This window comes from Neodiprion pinetum, chromosome 5, assembly GCF_021155775.2.
Source record: "Neodiprion pinetum isolate iyNeoPine1 chromosome 5, iyNeoPine1.2, whole genome shotgun sequence".
In the NCBI taxonomy this organism is placed as follows: Eukaryota; Metazoa; Arthropoda; class Insecta; order Hymenoptera; family Diprionidae; genus Neodiprion; species Neodiprion pinetum.
In genome coordinates this window covers 28,839,289-28,860,704 of record NC_060236.1, presented here as the reverse complement: position 1 = coordinate 28,860,704, position 21,416 = coordinate 28,839,289, and the positions used below count along the sequence as shown (strand labels likewise).

The 21,416-nt window shown below is 40.7% G+C and overlaps 1 protein-coding gene across 6 annotated transcripts in view; it reads left to right on the top strand.

Annotated features, from left to right (window-relative positions):
- Window positions 1-21,416, top strand: part of ss (spineless) — a 134,016-nt gene that overhangs the window by 89,783 nt on the left and 22,817 nt on the right. For all 6 annotated transcript variants that reach the window (XR_006883607.2, XR_006883608.2, XR_006883606.2 and 3 more), the window contains exon 3: window positions 16,196-16,314. Coding sequence is in view for 3 of the 6 variants with exons in the window: in XM_046629558.2 (XP_046485514.1) it covers window positions 16,196-16,314 (119 nt within the window). In the remaining 3 variants the exon portion in view is untranslated. The remainder of the gene's footprint in view (window positions 1-16,195; window positions 16,315-21,416) is intronic.

Genomic DNA, 21,416 nt, shown 5'->3' with positions numbered 1-21,416 from the left:
TCCTTTCTTTTTCATGGATATTGATGTATAGACAAGTAACTCCGAGGCAAATTAATGTGACGTTTGACAATGATCACAGAGAACGATTCGAAGTTAACGCGCTGACGACGGTTGAAACCATTCGGAAAAGTCTGTACAACGAAAAAAGATTAAGTAGGATGATAAAGCGCACTTTATTCTTCGTTATACGGTGATGATTCACGTATTCCTCGTGTATGAATATAACGCACGTGCGATGATGTTCGACGCATGTGTAGACGGATGGATACCTTAAACCGATGCCGCACCTGGAACGATGGCTGAATCGTTAACGAGCGAAGGATCGGTGTCAATCGGTGCAAATGGCATCCTAACCGGCAGCTGCGTTTCTGTATTCCAACGAGAAACGATGACTAGCCCAGCCGTTCGAGTTTATCATTGTCATTTAAAAACAGCGCCATAAGGATATGCGCGCGATGTATCCACAACCGAAACACTCGCTCTTGAAATTATTCTTGATCGGAAGGAAAGAGAAGAATGGAAAAGGAAAGTGTCGCTATTGGTAAATCGATGCCTGGTAGTTGTGTTCGCAGAGTGTTTGATCCCCGTTTAATTTCCATGGTAAGGCCAGAAACGCGTTTCCGGGCATTGTTACCAAGTCTTTTCAATCCAAGGCGTTAAGCCGTTTCCTCCTCGATACCAAATCGTAACACTACCCAGTTCATAAGATACAAGACACAAGTAAGTACCAGCCAATCTTGCGGTTGGTGATTCCAGGGTAATTGGAAGATGATGGAGGTGATTCACCAGCCACGGTGATGGTCCAAACAGTTGTAAAAATTTTTTAAGGACACCTGGTCTATCTCGAATGTAATTCTCTGATTAAACGTCTCATCGATTGGAAGTTGAGTCGTTATATCTGAAGATGAAGCACGATTGTTATACCGTGCAATGAGGAGTGGAGTAAGGAACGAAGAGGAATGGTAATTTTACGACTCTACAGACATGCAGGATTTCACGCACATCGGTGTGAAAATTTTCCTACTTCATCCTTCGTAACAAGCAGAATCTACTTGTCTTGAGAGTACCTTGTACTCAACCCTAGAGCCGAGTGCCGAGGGAGGATCACCGCCGGCGCTACTCACTGTGTTCATGCATATGCATGAGCCACGCGTTGGTACATACATCGCGATAGGTAGTCGAGGAGAAAGAGAGCGCGAGAAAAAGGAACGGAGGGAGGGATAGAGAGAGAGAGAGAGAGATTCGAGGAGTAAACATGAGTAAGCAAAGGCAGAGGGAGAGGAAAGACCTTACACACTCACTTCCACCTCAGGATATGATAAAATGGCTTAATAGCCCTTCTCCCGCTGCACGATTGTTGGTACGTTGGTAGTTTTATATACCTTGCAAGGTTTTACTTATCTGGGAAAAGAATGCCGCCATTTTTTTCATTCCCTTCTCGGTTGATTCTCGTTTTATTTTTCACCTTTTATTGCTACCTCATTTCCCTCCCCAAGACTTCCGTCGACCTGTCTATGGAAATAAAAATCCCGACAAGGCTTTGGATTTACAATCATCATTCCTTGGTACCGGGTGTAGGGTGGGTACAACGTAATCCTCCGCATGGTGTAGCCTCACAACTACAAACGCGCTTAACTGCTGGCGACCTTACTTATGCAAATGTGAGTGTCCGCCAGTGATTGGATACGATAAACAAAGTAATTACTCCGAAAGGGTGAGGAACGATGCTGGTGATGGTGATAGTGCTGGTGGCAGCTTGCGCCACGTGACTGACGTCTAGTTACATGCAGGGGCAACAGCGACAGCAACGAAACTTGAGATTCCGAGTTTGTTACCGGTGCGCTCGATACATGCAAAATGCAGTTGCGTGCCGCCCCCAACCGGGGAAACGAGACTGCTCGTCAAAAGCGCGTCGGAAGAAGCCAAGAGATCCCGAGTCACCTCTTCGAATCCGGACAGCACGAAGCACGATCTTGAATATCGATCGGAGACCAACCGGCGACCATCGATTCGTAGTTGCAACCATTCGCGAGGTTTTCGATACAATGGATGATAAAAACACTTTTTTGAACATTAGAATCCATGTTTCGATCGGAGCTGGTGTTGCTCAGAAAAAAAAAACGAAACGAAGAAGTCAAAACCGCAACAAAGTTCGAAAGTCCTTCATGTTCCTGAAGGATGGGTTCAAAAGTTTGATGGCGCTTATTCGGTGATTCAAGGTTCTGGTTTAACGAGCTTGAAATCAGTGACGTCAAACCAACGAAGCGTTGCGAATGAACGTACTAGTACACAACCACGTAATTATTTCGAATTGGTTGAGGTGACCAAAGCTGAGTAGCATCATTTGCTTGGTTACCGAGTTTCGGACAATCTCAAGGTTGTGATATCGCGATTTTTTCTTATAACGCATCGTTGCATACACAGCGTTACAAATTTTCGACTAAATCTAGTTTTTGGAGGTCCTAGACAATCAGAATAGAAGTTGGCACGAAATCCGAACGACGAACCATCGATCCGAGGTTGCGGTCATCAGAAACGAACTTCCGTGTAAAAATCCTTATGGAAAAAAGCTGCCAAGGTGCGGGTGGTGACTAATCAAAGTCGAGGCAACGTCACGTGTCGGAAAAAGAGAGCGTCTATAGGTTGGTCGATGTGTCATTAATTTCAATAGGAATCAGGCCAGCTCTTCCTCCTCCCACTGGCGAGGAGTCTTCTTTCTCCGTCCTCTTTGATCCCGAACCTCCCTTATACTTATCCGTAATACAAGTCAAGGGATTTATGGATTTCGTCAGCCCATAAAAACACGAAAACCGTTCGACCCCTGTCATTGGCCCCATATATTTCCACGCTCTGACCGACACCCTCCCAGTGGCTTTCACCTAGCGAGGCTTGCACGTGGCGCCGCGTGCTTCAACCACGTTATGTGCTAGTCCAGCTACACTCTCTCTTTGCATGTGAACATTGGTCACTCGACAATGGCACGAAGCGCTCAAACTTCTTTGCCAGAAGTTTTTGGTCAAGTGAATTGTTACCTTATTCCATTCAATTGGAAAACCAACATTGCAGTCACTGTTGTTTGAAGATGTCGTTGCCATTTGTCGAAGAATTCTCGTTCATAGACGTTTCTGAAATGAGGTTCAAACTGGTGACATCAACGTAACGAATCGTTGAATCAAAAGTAAGAAACTTGCAATTTTGGAACGTATTTGAAGGAGTAAAGTTCCCGAAATATTAGCACCTAGTGGTTCACTATGATTCAATGAATTTCGGAAAATTCCAAAAGACTGCTAAATCAGGATATTTTGTCCAACAATTTTCTAACTTTAGCCTAATTTTCGAAAATGGATCGAGAAGCATCTCTTTCCACATTTCAATTTTGGAGACTAACGAGCTAATAATGATTTCCGTGATTGATCCTTCCAATTCTCGATAAAAATCAGCACGTGTTTCTCAGTAAATTATATTACTTAAGAGTTTAACACGCCTTGAGTTCAGTTTGAACGTCCAGACTCCGTAAGGAAAAATTCTGCAAGGTTTCATTAACTTTGCAGTTATTAATCCTCATTCAACTACCTAGTGTCGTGATTGCAGTTGAATATTAAGATGCCACCACAGTAATCCAAAGTGTATAAATCCTCAAACTCTGTACATATACAGAACATGCAGTATTCGAAACCGCGAATGCGATGTAATTATTGTAAACAAATGAGGGCATTAGGGGGTCGGTTGGCAGCCCTGTCATTATGCAGATATTCGAAAGTACCGCGGGAATATCGAGGATCAGGTATATTTCGGGGTCGAATAACCTCAATAAACGACCCTCCACCCTAGCTCTTTCCTTCTCTTATTTCTCTCCGTTACCTTCTCCGACTTGAAGGCGCACGCGCCACTGACCGGAAGTATTTAAATCCATCATGGCGCCGACCGGAAACCGCCTGAGTCACTCGCGTAATCGTTCCTACCCTCTATCGCCTTCGCCCTCTCTCGCTCGCTCTCTATTTTTCCTTCCGAACTTCCCTTCGTCTTGCTATCTTCTTCCCGCTCTCCTATCTCTCTTTCTCTCTTCGTGGTTATCGATCTGTACGGCGGAAAACCGCTTCTTGGGACCGACTATCTTCACTCGATTCTTCATTCGGGAAAAGTTATTGTTATCGTTATTGTTATACCGCGATCGCGGAATTTAACAGAATCAATTTTACGGAGAAACCAAACTGGAAGTAAAAGCAGTACAAGTGGTGGGAATTATTGTTTACGAACTCCGTGATTATCATTGACAATTATTTAGCAAATAAATGATACGAGTATCAGATTTTACGAGGCTTGGGGGGAAAAAATTCTCACTAAGGGATTATACGCAGTCGGGAGGTCGAAAAAAGGACTGAAAAATACATTCATAAAGTTTTTGTAAAAATTTAAGACCGATCGATTCAGCCGTTTTCGAAAAATCTTGCTCACCGACTCTGTAAACATAGTTTTGATAAAAACGCGTTCAAAGTTTCAAATGCAATTTCAAACGCGTAACTTCGAGTATACTCATCGGATCAGCATGAAATTATTTGTGTACATGCTTGAATACACGTGCGTGATAAGAATTAAACAAAAAAAAAAAAAATCGATTTTCGAAAAATCCAGACTGCGTACAACACCGTAAAGAAAAACTCCTGACACAGTATGATTTAGAATAAATTTCCATCATTTACTGAAACCTCAATATTTCCCAGAAATGTAATTTCACTGGTAATTTTATATAAGTACGATTTACCAACGAAACTCGCTCATAAACGCCAGTGGATAGTCAAAATTCACCACCAAAGAAGATAAAAAAAAAAAGAAAAAGAAACTCCGTACAAAACAGAAGATACAAAACTCGCTGAAAATATGTAAAAGATATCACGGCTCGATTGAGACTTAAAAAACGACTTGGTGAAAGTTCGACGTGGATTGAACTAGTTTCACCAGTTTGATTAGGATATTTTCTTAGACTACCGGTTGATTTCTCACAGGTTGAACGTATCGGACAGAGCATGAAGAATGAAAAAAATAGGTGTAAAGAAGGAGCAGCAAGAGTGTAATTCGCGAGTAATATCGCGAATCCAACACCGTTAATCCCCGAGTAGGGTAGCGCAGGCTCGATCTCGTCCTGGTCTCCATATTCCTCGTCTTCATCGTCCTCCTCGACGGCGATGGCTCCAAGGTGGTCCGGCACGGGACGAGATGTTACCTTACACCTCGAGGGACGCGACGATATACGCAACGCCAACGCGCATCAACCAGGAACGAAAGATCGTAAATACCGATCTCGGAGCTCAGAGCTGCGAGAAACGGGGGATGCTTATAATCGTCCAATCCCTAATGAGTCAGGCCCGCAAATTATAATTCCCGTGATGATATTCGAATTCAATCGCCTCGCCGGTGAACGGCCTCAACAAAATAAACAAATTAACAAATAAATAAATAAACAACCGAAATGCGATGAAAATATTTAAGATTCGACAAAAGCGAATGATACGGTGATTAAAAAATATCACGAAACGAACGAAGTTTATTTATTTCTTCTTTTCGATAAAAAAGAAACACATGAACATAATATAACTAGATTTTTTGAAACTCATTGGACGAAATCGTTTAACATTCTTCGTTTGCAATTTTTTTTTGTCCAAATTCATGACTACTATTTTTTTTTTTTTTTTCAATTCATTTTACATGATAAGAAATTAGGTGAAGAAACGATCATATTTTTCTTCAAAATACTCGTTTTGTGAGAAAAAAAACTTATCGCGAATCGATTCTGACCTACGGTATTGTTTATTATATAAAATCTGGACGAAATGTTTGTAAGGAATGAGGTATACCTACAATCCGCTGCATTTATAACGGCGTGATTCTCGCCTCGGGTTTCGGAGTTTTGAAAAGATTTGCAAATTAACCGTCTTAGCGATACTTAGCGAAACCGAACACCACAACAGACGCGACACCGGATACGATAAGTGGATTATTTACGCGCCTGTTCCTATTACTGCAATATATGTATATACATATAGGCAACCCTGCATAAAACGCGGTGTGTATACACGGATCCGTATATAAATTATACATTGGTATATCAGTATGAATAATAACCCTCCAGTATTACAATTTTCATCATACAGGTATAACAAATACGTGAAGGTAAATAATTTTATAGATATTTCAATTATACTAATCGATAATAACACGGGAGACTTGTTAAAAACAGCGTAAAAAGTGCCCCCGTTATATGAAATATATATTGATTGACGAACAAGTTCTGAAAGTAGCATAAAGACATTGAAAATTGTCGGTCAATTTTTTCTCGACACACCTGAATTGCGATTTACTAGCTCGTTATATAATTAGACTGGAACAAATTGTTATTCTTTTTTTCACTGAAATTTTCTACAAATGACCGTAAAAAGGATCGAGCCACCGTGCCTTTACAGATAGCCGGAAATTGGCGAAACGCCGTATAACTCCGTATGCCGCATTAATTAACGGTATTTTTAATTGTAGTGACGTCACGCGTTGTCTGGTTCCACCCTAGCCGGCTAATTACGGTCTGATTTATGCCAGAGATAGCCGAAGCCCCTTTCATCCCTTCCTGCTTCCACCAGTTGTCGACCCTCCCAGCCTTCAACCCTCCCCCTCCTCCTCTCCCTTAACTCTAACCTCGATTGACCCGAAGATATTACACCCAACTATCTTTTCTAGTACGATTTTTTGCCGTCATACGCTCGACTTTGATTACGATACACGTTAGCGAAACGTTTTTATTGGCATTCGTTTCAACGATGAAAGTCAATAAACACGGCGAATATCTTGTTCAACTTTACTTCCCGTCTAATTTTTTAGTAATCGTTTTCGTATGTAATGCAATTATTGATTCTCGATGAAGGATCAACCCAAATATCTCGACAAACCAAATTTACGCATTAATTAACAAAGTTAGGCTGAGTTAGTTTCGGAAAGTTTCTTGAAACTTGAAATTTAAACAAATTAGTGATTTCGGTATCAATACGCTTTAAATTCATCGCGATAAATTTCATACCACAATAAAATACTCATAATGATACGTTAAATCATATGCATACTTGGCAATTAAACTGGATTTCGTTGAATCGAGTCTTAATCGATTTTATTTGCCTCGAGTTATTTTGTTTCTTACCGAATCGCTGGCTCGGAGAAATCTGTTGTATTGTTGAACCGACACGTCAATTCTTAGGTTAGATTCGAGGGTCATGGGTTATAATTACGTTTATAGAGATTGCGTTAGTCTCGCGCTCGGCCGACTGTGGCGCTGCAGGTTTCTCAGTGTTGCCAACGTGCCTGTCTAGTGTAAAAAATTAGACGCCTCGGATTCATCGTCCCAAAGTGTACACGGTGACTAGCGACGGTATTTTGGCATCTCACAGACGGAGAGTCGTCTCTCTATACCTGCACACCTACAAGTCGAGTTTAATAAAGCCGTGATATAGTTTATACTCCCTCGTAAATAACAATTAACGTATATCCACGGTAAAGATGGGTAGGTATAGGGTATTTATCGCCGCAGTCAACGGCGCCGGTAACTAACAAACTAACTGCGAGATTAATGGCTCGGGACGGACGGACGGTTCTGGCGTTGCTGCTTCTGCTTTTGCTCCTGCTTCTGCTTCTGCCGCTCTGTATAAACGCAAACGCGTAAAGTAACGATTAGTGATTACAGCTTTCATAGGGCTGTTGTTGCTATTTCTGCCTCTTATTATTCCGCAGCCCCCTCCGGCATATGTGAATTCGTTTGTTTCGCCTCTCGTCCTGATCGCTCGATCCTTACCTGAACTGAAAATGGCTAGATCATAAAATATTTTGAAAGTCTTCAATGCGTAATTTACTACAAAATTTATCTCGTAAATTAGATAAAATATACAAGAAATTACACAATAAATTACAGATGCACACATCGTCGGATATACCGGATCAAAAATCATCTAGTTCACCGTATAGTTGTTTACATGATTTTTAATTTCGTATATCTGATGATGTCTGCTTTTGTAATTTATTGTGTGATTTCTTATATATCCTATCGAATTTACGAAAAAAAATCATTTAGTGAGTTAAACGCTGAATTCTTTCGAAACACCGTGTGATTTGACACATCGACATTTTCAGTAGGTATACAAACGCAGAGAAATGTGCTGTATTTTATCCGAGAGACTTCGGTGAAATTGAACAAAAATTTAACACATTTTTTATAACGAATATTCCCGAATTTTTTTTCACATGAATTTGTTTAAAGCCATGAGTTTATAAGAATTTTATGGAAATTTGATCTCATTGTAAATATTTTTGTAAGATTTCTTCGAAACGTTCCTGATAATTGCTTCAATTTTTACATAGAACGATAAAATTTTCTTGTCGTCATACTTGACTATCATTTGTTACAAAAATTGCTGAAAAGATTTTTCGATCCCAGTTTTCCAAGTAATATAATTTACCGTATGAATTGAGCGAACTTTGTTCTTTTTATTCCTTCTTTTATTTCGTACTTGACGAAAGTTTCGCCGAAATCCCGAGTCGATAAATATTATGCTCTTTAGATCGAAAAGACTTCTTTTCAAAACTGCGGTTTAGATAGAACCTAAAAGTACGAATCAGTCTCAAAGACGAACGAGTATCAAGGATTTAAATTTTTCCAAATAACAAAATCGCCGATAACAGTTAAAAAATAATCATTAATTGGTACGATCTGTTCCTGTAACGATCGATTTTCTTACATCTTCATTTACCTAAAATATTCATTCTCTTATTAGAATCCACGCGAGAAACTTCACCAACTGTAATAATATCGTTCAAAACTGCGTACACATACCCGTATCATTATACACATAAATAATGCAAACAACCCCCCGCAGTTGGTGTATAATACGCTTGCGATGATGATGATGATTATCAGAACTTTGCGTATTTTGTCAAGCTCATTTGCCGCGATGTCACGACTCTCTGCGTATAGGATGAAATATTACGTCGATTCATTCTAGTTATCCCGTTGCCAGGGGCGGATCCGAGACCTGCAGCGGTGGAAACGTGTCCCTAGCATACATATATATATATATATATATATATATATATATATGTATGTATGTATGTATGTATATATTTATATATGTATATATATAACACGCGGTGAAGGAGGAGGGGGGAATGATGGCATACCTAATCACACCGGTATCAAAGACCAATAAAAACCGCTTAAATACAAACGGGATAGTACAGGTATAATGAAGAAATCACCGCGAGATTGAGTCGTATCCTGTGCAGCGGCTTGATTGAGAGGAGAACCTGGAGCGTTTAAAACTCGGTTGCATTGATATACCGACGTGCGGTAGGCTTCGCGGCCTTTATAATCCTGGCAATTCAAGGGGGAATAAACGACAATTTGTGTGAAAATAAGGGGGGGTATTAGGCTTCGTAAATATCCGCGGTAGCGAAGGAAGTGAATAAAAAAAAAAAAAAAAAAAAAAACGAATAAAATTAAAAATATCGAGAGGATTATACGTACTCGAGTTTTAACCTGCATTTGGGTAACTCGAAATATCCAAGTCCATGGATCTCGAATGTGAAAAGGGAATTACGGTATGGGATTCTGGCTGAAAACATGCCGAAAGATTTTTGTTTTTTTTTTTCACTGGAAAGTAGGGAAATGGCATCGAATATTGTTACGACTACTGTAATTTCGGAGATCTCATGCTGATTTTATACTTTTGATTGAAAATGGAATTGTTTTTGCTTGTTTTTTATTAAAAATTTAATGCAGAATGTGATTGTTTCTTTTTTTTTTTTTTTCTGCGTTCGAGACTTGCGGACTCGGATATTGAGCCGGCGTAATTCGAAGATTAAAAATTGAAAGAACGTGACGAACTGATAAAAATAGGTTCTTCTGGATGAAAATAGTGTGCTTGAGATTAAACTCGGGGGGAAAAGACATTAGTTTTAGAATTTTTACAAAGAGAGTGAAAAAATGTAGAAATTATACGCGATGATCGGTAAAAGTCTAACCTAACAATCTGTCACGTTGGAATGAAAAACAGAAATTGTAAATATTCTGGCAAACCTTTGACGAGAGAAATTCGGACAGAAATGTATGGTGTGAAAAAAAAAAAAAGAAATATCGATAATTCAGCGTCGAGCTCAGAATCGAAAATGAATGATTGTTTTTCCCAAAAATTCTAATACTTCGGTAATTGAATTTGCGAAAATTTATCACACCTGACATGATTGACGAGGGTTAGAATTGACTCGATGAAAAATGGCCTTCCGTAAGATCTATCCGCAATTATTTAGCTATGCGAAAACGCATTCAATCCGAATACGATGTTCGGACTCAGCTATGCAGGCCATTCCTCAGAGAAGAGGGTACTCGATGCTATTCCTATAATTGTAAGGTCACGCACGGAGTGACGTCACGGTCCCCGAAGGGTCGTCGATAGGCACATGTAATCCCCCTCCGCCCCGATTTTCCACCTCCTCAGATCCATTTCTTAACTTTCTGTCTACGAAATATTCCAGTTTTGCAATTTAATTTTGTTCAGCAGCCGTTCATATACCGATTTATTTTACAGGGTAAGCGACAAATGTTTGAAACAATGGATCTCAACGATTTTATAAAGAAAGTTTTAAAATATTATAGCTTCCGATAATTTAAAGTAGAGCGTTTTTTAATTTTTTATTTTTAAATGTCCTCGGACTATTTCGAGGGATTCAAAAGTAATACGCTTTAAATATCGACTCGTCTGTTGATTTTATATTTTTCAATGTTACAGGATGTACAGATTAGCGATAAAAAAGTTATCTACAAACTGGAATATCGTTTTCCGCTTAACTGTTGACCGAAAAATTGCCTCGTCCATTTGTTGCGACAAGAGTTTATAATGCCAATAATCGATAAGCGTTAAATAATTTTGGAAAATTCGATCTTTATTTCTTTCACCGTTTCTCTGGCTGCTGGATTATTGTACGACAGAATTATTCTTGTTTTGTAAAATCGATGAATTTTTTCCAAAACCGTTTCCTCGGATTTTACGTACATGTAACTGGAAAGGTAAAAGCTGGAGGTATAATAAAAATCAATGAAATTCCTCGCTGTGGTTACTCGACAAATCTACCAACGCGGTCGGCCGGTCGGTTGGTTGGTCGGTTGGTTGGTCGGTTGGCTATCGCAATCTACAATCGGGGGCGTAATTACAATTTACGAGGCACGCAGTAAAAGTATCCAATCCGATGGAGGCAGAAATCAAAGCTGAGATTGACGACGTACAGCCGCTGATCGCGCCAAGAATTAGCAGCTGTCTTACTTTTTTTTTTTTTGTTTCATTACTACTTTACATCGCATTTTTGTAAAGTCCAATCCAGGCATCTGAGTGACGGAAGTGCAGAAAAAACATTTTTAGACAGTGATCGGTAAAATTTTACAATATAAATTAGTACGTACTCGGTTTTTTTTTTTTTATTCACGGAAGAATAAAACTATGTAAGCTAAATACGAGAATTTAACATCGAAAGATCATCGTTTCGTGATAATAGTTGCGAGATTTATCAGAGAATAGTTCAAAAACTAGGTCAGTATAAATTGTGCCGTGAATTCTTTGCAGAATTGTGTATCAGAAAAAATTGTTCAAGCCGATCGCTGAGAAAATCGTCGTAGAAATGACTGGGAGGATTTTTTTTAACGAGTATTACGAGTAAACGAGTATTATACGAGTAAAAATCTAAATCTGGTCATGAAAAGTCAAGAAAGAGTCAATGAATTTTTTAAAAAATCTCTAGTGACCGGGATGGTTAATGAATTGCATAAAAAATTGTTTGATTAAAAATTACACCGGTATAGATTGAATCGCGTTTGTGGATTCGAATAAATCGGCCAAAAATACGAATCGCACAGTTTTTTGGCAGCAAACTTTTGCACATCAGGGCGAAATACAGACGAGCAAAAATAGTAACGCAGAGGGAGTGGAGCCTCCGTAAGGTTGTTTAAAAATGTAATTTAGTTATGAAGTTCATTAGGCATCAGGGACAGACAAAGCTCTCAAGCCGCGGGTATTATATCGTGACAAAGAGCAGTTTGGCTCGTGCGCCAAGGTACAGTCCGTGGTTTGCGGTGCTTTCTACTCCTCCATTCCCACCCCGAGGGTGCGTAGGACCGGAAATATCGCGGGGCGATTCGGCTACGCAGGACAGAAAGAAGCCTTGACGGGGATGTGGAGAAATAAGAACTAATTTAAAAACAGGATTCCGCGATTATCGTCATCATCGGATTTTCCTGATTTCAAGTATTTTCAAGTCAAGGTTGCTCGGACGTTAGAGCAGCGTAAAGAAAAAAAAGTTACATTTTTTATTTGTTATTATTCGCAAATAAATGGGTGTAAAATAATTTTTTTCAGTAATTGCGTTTGTAAGAATTGGATATTTAACGCGTAGTCAATAGAGAATACAATTTAACCACAACTGCTGAAGATGAGAATACAAAAAACTGTGATTTATGTTAATCGATTCTTGTAAATTACGAAAGAATTATAAAAAACTTGTTCCGATGTGTAGTTTTGTCAATATTTTGATCTAAATGATCGAAAAACGTAAAAGTGTGGCAACGTTTGGTAAAAAAAAAAAAAAAAAAAAAACGCGCCAATATTTAAATTCACTCATTCAATCATGTTATTTTCCGTTTTATAATTTTTTTTTTTCTTCACAAATCGTCCGTTGTGTCGAAACTGAGTTGATTCATTCCTCGTTTTGTAAGTTTAGAAACGATATTCAACTAAACACTAGCAACAAAAACGTACAGCTGTTAAATACGCTGTTGCCAGATCTATATTATACGAAAAAATACTTGAGTCAAAAGACCTTGGTTTATTAATATTAGTAAATAAACAACTAAACTAATCCGATCAGAAGTGATCTCAGATAACATCTGAATTCAAGTCCTTAATTATAAATGTTCACATTTTTTACTTCAGTCACAACAAAAAAAAAATCTAGCCTTTATTACGATTTACGGAATACTGTCCGAACAACCTTACAACAAAGCTCTGGTTCCGTCAGTTTCGTACCATTTTCACAAGACTAAAATTCATAATTGGAGGATCTTAATAGAGACAGCTTCGACGAACTGCTCCGAGAGGATTATAATAACAAGCTCGTCAAATCATTCGGCGCTGCGAGCTTACGTCAAGCTTACGGCGATACCTGCACGCTGTACTAAAGAAGGACCAATTTCGGGTCATAAACCCATTAACTTATACGACTGTGGTATATGTGTATAACTTTTTAGAAAAGGAGAGGGGGGGGGGGGGGGGGGGGGAGAGGATCGCGATCCAATTCCGTTGCGGTAAACAAGCAAATTGCATTGATCATTATGCCTCGTGGATCGTATAATAATATTATACAAGCTGCAGTTAATCTAATACGCGAATATTTCGTCGAGCATTGTACAGGCGTACACGATATTACCCATATATATATATATATATATATTTATGCTTACAACGCCACGGAGGGACTCGAGCAATAAGCGTCAGCTGCGAGAAACGTTGCAGATAGAAGGAGAGAGAGAGAGAGAGAGAGAGAGAGAGAGAGAGAAAATTTTATCTGATGTTACTGAGTCAGACGGAATTACTTCCGGTCTCCGCAGCGGTCTGTCACAAAACCGAAACATTGCCAGTATCAAAAAAACGCGTGTGGTGGAACGTTCTTTTCGTGAAAAAAAAAAATAAATAAATAAAATAAAATAAAATAAAATACACTAAAATAAATGCAACCGATCGTATTACACGACAACTGAAATTCGTGCGGAAGTAAAAATTAATCAGAATTTTTGTCATTTTCCAAAGAAACGCGGGATGAAAAAAAAAAATGGCGACACTGTCAGGGGTGGAAGAGAACTCGCGCAGCGTCGATTTATCGACAACGTCGACCGCCATGTTGGGAGTCTAAAATCTATCATTGAAAGTGAAAACCCTCCCCGGCGACCCGAAAACGACCCAAAGAGCTCTTGCGGTGTTAATACGAGGGGGCAGAGGGGGTCCTCAGTCGGGATAGCAGCAGGGTGAGATCTTATCGCTGAGTTACAGCGATAGGGCGTGCCTCCCCCCACACCTCCCTCCCCCCTCTGTTCTTTTTTCCCATTTCAACCCCGTGTCTGTATTCCTCGCCCATTTTCTCGTTGGTGTAATATATTTCACACCGAACGGGTGTATTTTTTCACCCCCTCCGACTATCGGCGACGATGAATTCGGACGGAATTGTATCGAAAGACGGAGAAATTGTGCGAATGAGGAAGGAAAAAATCAAAATATCTAGCAGCGCGTTCAGGATTCGAGCATCGGAATTCCGCCGTCTGAGATCACCGTTACTGTAATTTCACATAATTTGCACTAGTAATATACAAGGGATAAAGTCACTTGAGAGTCTAGTTATATCAGAGTCCATACCTTGTAACGTGGCGTTGAGCACTTAGCGAGATATAAAGCTGCACTCGCGTAGCTTTTATACTTTTTACACGAAGCTACCGGTCAGTTTTGATGTGAAAAATTTGAGAATAACTTGATCCAAATATCGGTATAAACAAAACTATTTGAAAGAAGTGATCAAATGGGTAGAGTGTGGAAGAAGAAGTAGACAAACGAGAGAAAATTATCAGTTATAAAGAAAATGAGAGATCAGTTTGAGGAATCTAGTGCATGAGGGAGAAGAGACACAGGGCTAGAAGGTTTGTTGAGTATATTATATATAGTATGACGTACGATGGAGATCCCTGGTTAATTTGACGTCCGAGTGACGGGTCATTAATCACCGATCGATTGTGTAACCCTTGGATAATAATTTTGTTAAGCGTTCACTTAGGGCCGTTCATCCTTCTTCGTTCCTTCCTGCAAGTCATCCCTACCTTTATAGCTACGCAACCAACAGCGTTGATGCAACTGCAGCCTATAACAGGGATAAATGTGTCGGTCATTGTTTGCCCTCAGCTTTGACGACTCCATAAACTGTGTGCACAATTCGTCTTTCGTTAATGCACGCGTTACTAATTTAATCGACAAATAATTCACATCCTACATCCCACATCGGACAGCGATATCCTCGACTCATCTCAAGCAAACACCGTGAAACAATGTCTGTATACTTAAATTTCTCCGCGTAATCCGAGCGGGAGAACAGCATCCGATTCGTTAAAAAAATCCTCTTCCATCCTTATCGACAGGATTTTTATTTTTTTCTTCGAGGTTTTGTCTAAGACTGAGGTTAAAAAAATTCAAACAGCTCAAATAACCTCTAAATTCTCTCAACCTTCCATTCCTCAAGAATCTTCCCGTCAACCATCTATCGCTCAAAGTATTACCTGGGTGTAAAAATGACACGGAAGGTTCAGATCGAAATTGCGAAAAAAGCTGAAATAAAAAGCTGCAGTAACGGGATTCGAGACATGGAATCGTCCAGCGAGGATAGTTAAAAGCCGCAGAGAGAGCAAGACAAGGTGCGACGAAGGTGAGAAAGAAACACAAGTAGGGAGTGGCAAGCGTGTTCAGGATGTGTTCAGGATACGTTCGAAATCGTACAGCATTGTCCTGTGACACGCTAGGCGCCGTTAGTCGACCTTGTCGTATCCCGGTGATCGCCTGCGGTCTCGTTTAACCTGTACGCTTCGTTTCACACGGTTCCCAGTGCCCACCTCTACCTCTATACTCGTCCAAACGATATAGTGAAAAGAACAGTAGACGTAGGGTATATACAGGGTGTTTCCGGGTAAACGCCACATTACGTTGGGTTGCCAACCACTGAGGGGTACAAATATCGTTAAGAGAGACTTACCTAATTACCGGTAGGTAACGGGTTAGCTACCGATAACTCGGTAGATCTGTTTTACCAATATTTTCACCCCTCAGTGGTAGGCAATTTAACATACTACGGCGTTTACTCGGAAAAATCCGGTATATTGTAAGTGGAATGATTTAAACAGAAAGAAGGGGAATTGAAGAAAGTAAAAGAATCGAAACGTGTTTACCGTGATCAGTAGTCCAAGTTCTTTTCTCTCACGAGATAACCAGAACCAATGCGAATCAACAAGAAGGGAAAATTGAAATTACCGATACGAATGAACGTTGAGATGTAGAGAATGGGATGAATCTATTAATTCGAATCTCTGTTACAGTTGTGATGCACAAGGACAAGGACGAGAGTGCTCACCACGATTCGCATTACCGAGCACGCGAGCTTGCTGCTCTTGCGGCGTACGACCACCATCACCTAGACGGGGAAATGTTCCTACAGGTGAGTAAATCACGACTTGGTGTCGTTCGTCCTCGACCCCTTATCTCCAATCGCTCATAGTACTTACACTGCTGCACAAGTGCATGTGCAACTCGCAATGAAACGTGGCAAAAGCGAATGGTGCAAGAAAATAAGTAGGCAACACGATCGAAGGTAGAAGAAGAAAAATTAATGGATGGTCGGACCGTGCGCCGTGTAACCGGGGAATGAATTTGATGAATTGTGTCTAGTCGTTCAAGCTTATATTTCGCTCGTGTGCGGCTCTGAAGTCAATGAGTTCCCCGCGAGCTGTCAATGCGATACTAACGATGGCCAATAATCGACCCTCGCCCGTAAGTTTCGTGTCGATGATCCGATTGGCCGACAGGCGTGAAATAAATTCACCTCGGGTGTTTCTCAAATTATCGATATAAGCATATTTACCCGCAGGTATTACACGCTCAATCGGAACGAGATCTATAATTCAATTTATCTCTTGTTAAGAATGAAATATACCGTTCGAAAAAAGATTCCTGCTCCGAATGGCCGGTTTCAGATTTGTACTTCAACGGGATAACTCTTTCTTTTCGTATTTTTGACAATGCTCGTTAAATATTTCCATCAAAAGCGATAAACCTATAATACGTCCACGATGTATCATACACTGTATCATTTACAACGGTATGAATAAAATTCATAGATTTCAATCCCTGAAGTCTGACGCCGTTGGTGAATCGTCCTTAAGGGCTTGGCTGACCCTAATGATTTTATAATAAGCTCATCTATTTACTTATTTTTTTGACGCTTCTTTTTTACCGAGTTCCTTAGCCATTAGCTCGCGGAGTCCTGAAGGTAAGAGCCGAGCATCCACCCATCCTCCTCGCCCTCCTCTTCCTCCTTCCAAAGGCCGCGTCGTAAAGGTTTTCATTGTTATTAATGCCGGCTCGAGAGAAAGATTATTGCGTAACCAGTATAAGGTTCGGTTTCCACGCTAGAAAGCATTACCTTCGTGCCTTTCGCTCCGGCATCTTCTTACATTTCAGCCTGTACGCGCTTCTCTTGAATTATACAAACTCGAATAAAGTTTTCCTCGTACGTGTAAAAAACGGAAGGCGGAAATTGATTATCGACAAAAGAGGTTAGTCCGATACATCGGTCGCGTTGACTTTTCAAAAACGTTTCAAAGTCCGTTATCAGTCACGTTATTCACATCGTGCACGTTGAAAATTGCAATTATACAACTTGACGCGATAATTTATCGTTGGCGTGCCGCAGCTGGGGCTCTCGATGGATCAGCTGACGCGTGTCCGCCATATTTACGTTTAGTCGCTAGGCTAGAGAGTCCAAAGACATGCGAGGCTCGTCAGCAACAAGTAAGACCTCGTGCGAAGGTCGCGTGCGACAGTTAATTCGAACTTGAATTCAAAGTTCGATTTTCATCAGGTATGCCCAGCTTCCTCCCTTTCCATTCTTCTTTCCATCGCAAGAACCGAATGGACGCATCGATCAGTTGGACTGAATTGTAGGTTAAATTTTCAGTTATGACCAACGGCTTGCAGACACTCGTGTAATTCATTTCGTTAAAAAATATCCACAGTCCTGCGACCAGAGCAATGGAGCCGCAGAGTGCAGCGCCTGCAATATAAACTGAACGAGGGAAGAAGGTGGATGGGATTGGATTGGGTCGACCCGAGTCAGTTCAGGTTAGGCAAGCTGGCGAGGTTCGCGCGCCTTCGTCTGGCACGGCTAGTCCTTGCCGTATTGATCGGGGACTCCTTGAGCCCACCGACCCTCCCGTTTCCGCCTTCTGTGTCTTCTCGCAGAAAACAAGCTTGCCCGGGTTTTTGCCTCTTCTTGTAATACAATCACAGAGAAAATGAAAGGAGAAGCCCCGTTATCGTACAATTTTGAAAACCGAGATCATTAGCGAGCTCCGTCAAGATTCATTCGGGATAAAAGTGAAGGTAATGACCCACCGGAAGTAGAGGATGAGAATGTAAGAGAAAAAAGAAAACTGACAAAAACTTTCGACCCTCTTGTAAGTAGCTCGAGTCATTTGAGTGGTGAAATGGGTAGAATCTTTGAAATAAAAAAACTTTCATGTTCTTGGAACAGAACGAGGGGTTCGTATGGGTGTCTAAACGTCGGCCTGCATTACGCATGCGGAAATTGCACGCGTCTAGCGTACACATAAAAGAAACGTGGCTATTTTCTTCAACAAAGAATCACATGTCTGAACTATAAGTATATTTGCAAGCAGCAAGTTACTTTGTGGTTCACTTTCGCGTATAGTACAAAGGTACCAATCCCAGGAATACATTTTGTAACGGTTATTCACAAAAGCATTGCGGTGACTCGTTCCGGGAACGATTTCCATAGTCTTGAAATTACTGAAAGAAAATGGGGGACAAAAATAATACAGAGCGAAAATTCTGCTGCAAATAGAAGAATGCCGGGTATTACGTGTCGTCTGAAAAATCAACGGATACTACAACGGTAACTTGGGAAAACAGGAGTGTTTTTGATGGGGTCAGAATTGCAACTACATAATATTTTTTGCAAAATGGCTGTATGTGTGCGAGATTTGGGACATTTGGACGCGAAGGTGGTCACGAAAATTCAAAATTCGAATTACGGAATGAAATACCAGGAGGGTTGCAATGACGGTTGTATGATCTGGCGGTGCAAATGCGGGGTGTTAAAGCCCGTCAGGAGTTCGCGCTTTGTTGAGACACGCGAAAACAAACTTGACTGTTCTGCACGCGAGACCCACTTTACCTAGACTCAACGCTGACCACCGGCTACGCCTAGGCCTGCCCCTACAACGTTGTTGCAGAAACACGCATGACACGGGATCCAAGTAAAAGCGCGACTCATCTTAAGGATGAATTGGCCGTACCGTCTGAATGAAAAGTTAGGAAACAGAGTAAAGCAACCGTTTAAAAAACATCCAGCAATGTCGTTTGTGTCAATGTTAGTCAACGCGAATGAAACAACATCCCTGTATTTTGTGATCGAAATGACTATGATCAAATTTGAATGACGCAAGCCAAGATACCAACAATTTGAGAATAGGATTTCATAATTGACCACTAAAAATACTTAAACTCTGATTACTTTGATCCAATCCGCATGTCTTTTAGCATATTTTGTTCACCATTGAGATATTCAGAAATCTGCCGAAAAATAACCTCACAAGTAGATATCTCCAGCGTAAATAGATATAGATTTTTCTAAGCATGATACAACAAATGTTTGTCAAGAATTACATTTGCACGTTATAAATTTTCTGTAATGTATGATTTCTTAATAATTTTATGGTCAATTTGTAGGTTTCTGGTTATCGAACAAAATGAGCACAAAAATATTATAATCTGATGTAAAACACCAGAGTTCAATCATTTTGATCGTTTTGATGATAAAACTTTATCTCATATCAACGTTGATACCTTGAGTTACGTTTTTAAAATTTTTGCAGATCCATTTCTATCACACAGCAGGGAAGTAGTCCCTTTTGTATCTTCTATCACTGGTAGAAATAACACAGGTCAAGATATTTCAAACAATTTCTTCTCCTCTCCTTAAGCTTTTGATTAATACGGTGGGGTATTTTCCATCGGTTATAAATCCAAGTGATAAGAAACTAAATAAAATCCCGCAGTATGGTGACGATGAAAAATGTTGTACAGATCAGAAATTATCCCGAAGTTGAAACCAGCTAGGGCGATGGCGAAAGGAAGTTGCCATTTCTGCTTCACCCTCCACGTAGAAGTATACACCTATACACGCCCGGTACATTCAGAGGGTTGGATTCACGGCTCCGAGCTGCATCAGATATCGAGGTGAAATCCTATTACGTCGTATCCCGGGGGAATCGGGTTCTTGGATTGGGTCGTGAACGGCTCAGGTTGGGGAGCAAGCCGGGCTTAGGGGTGTGTGCACCCCGTCCGCGTTCTACGCGCAGATCTCTATCGACGAAACCTATATCTTCTCCCCGCTCTCCCTGCCTCGAACCATGGCTGACTATACTCCCTCAGCTCGCCCCTGATTCTCTCCTCCTTCCTCATCACCCTCGCTTCCAAGGCGTTATAACCAATGAAGGGAGAGCAGCATCCGCGCATGCGGATCTCGCTATCCCTGGGATTCCATTTTGTGTCAACCCCGTGTTGATATGGATGTTTCGATCATTGGATAAACTGGGCGGGTGGGGAATTCTCCTCGAGTTATCTTAACTGCAGAGTGCTGGCCGGCTTTGAGACTGGATTGACTTCACGATTCAACCTGCGACATGATCCTCCCCGTATCGAAGGCTAAACACTTAATTGCCAGTTCAAGGATGAACGAAGTGATCCGGAATACGTGATCCTCCTTTGAAGTGGCCGTAACGAAAACTCTGGTATCTTCTTACCTTCAGGACCCACGGATGAACTATAAAGTATAAACATATCATTTTTCTCAGATTGACAAATCGCAGACCGTTTATATTACAGACTACAGTTTAGGCTATCGTGTACCGAAACAATGGGAAAAGCCAGTCAGCACTTCTTGAACACACTTACTGCTGGCCACGATTTTGACACATGGGGTCAATTTGACCCGGATGGTGCTTCATCCACCCGCGCATTTAGAACCCATTAGTCGGGTTTTACTATAAAAATTTAGGACTATACTTTAAACATTTTTTACTATGTCTGCAAAGTTGAAATTAGGAAAGTATAAAATTGAATCGTTTAAAAAAAATTATCGCAAATTCTTAGTTATGAAAAAGTGCATTCGTACGGGTCAAAATGACCCGGGGTGTCAACGAGGGGTTAAACCATACCTACACCAAGGTATCCAACAGCTACCGTAGCGCCTAGTAGTCCATACTGTAGATCATTTGAATCTTGATAAAATAGTAACCGTGTGGTGTAATTACTCGGATATTTCACCGTGGCACTACGCTGTGCAGGTTGAAGCAACGGCGTAAAAAAGGCCGGGTCATTACCGTGAAAAGTGTTCTCCTCGACGGAGTGTGCCTATTATATAGCGACTGTGTGGCGAGGGCGCGGGCGTCTTATTTTGTTATTATTTTAATACCACCTGGAACTCGTTAAAATTCCCTGAATACGTGATTTATGCTA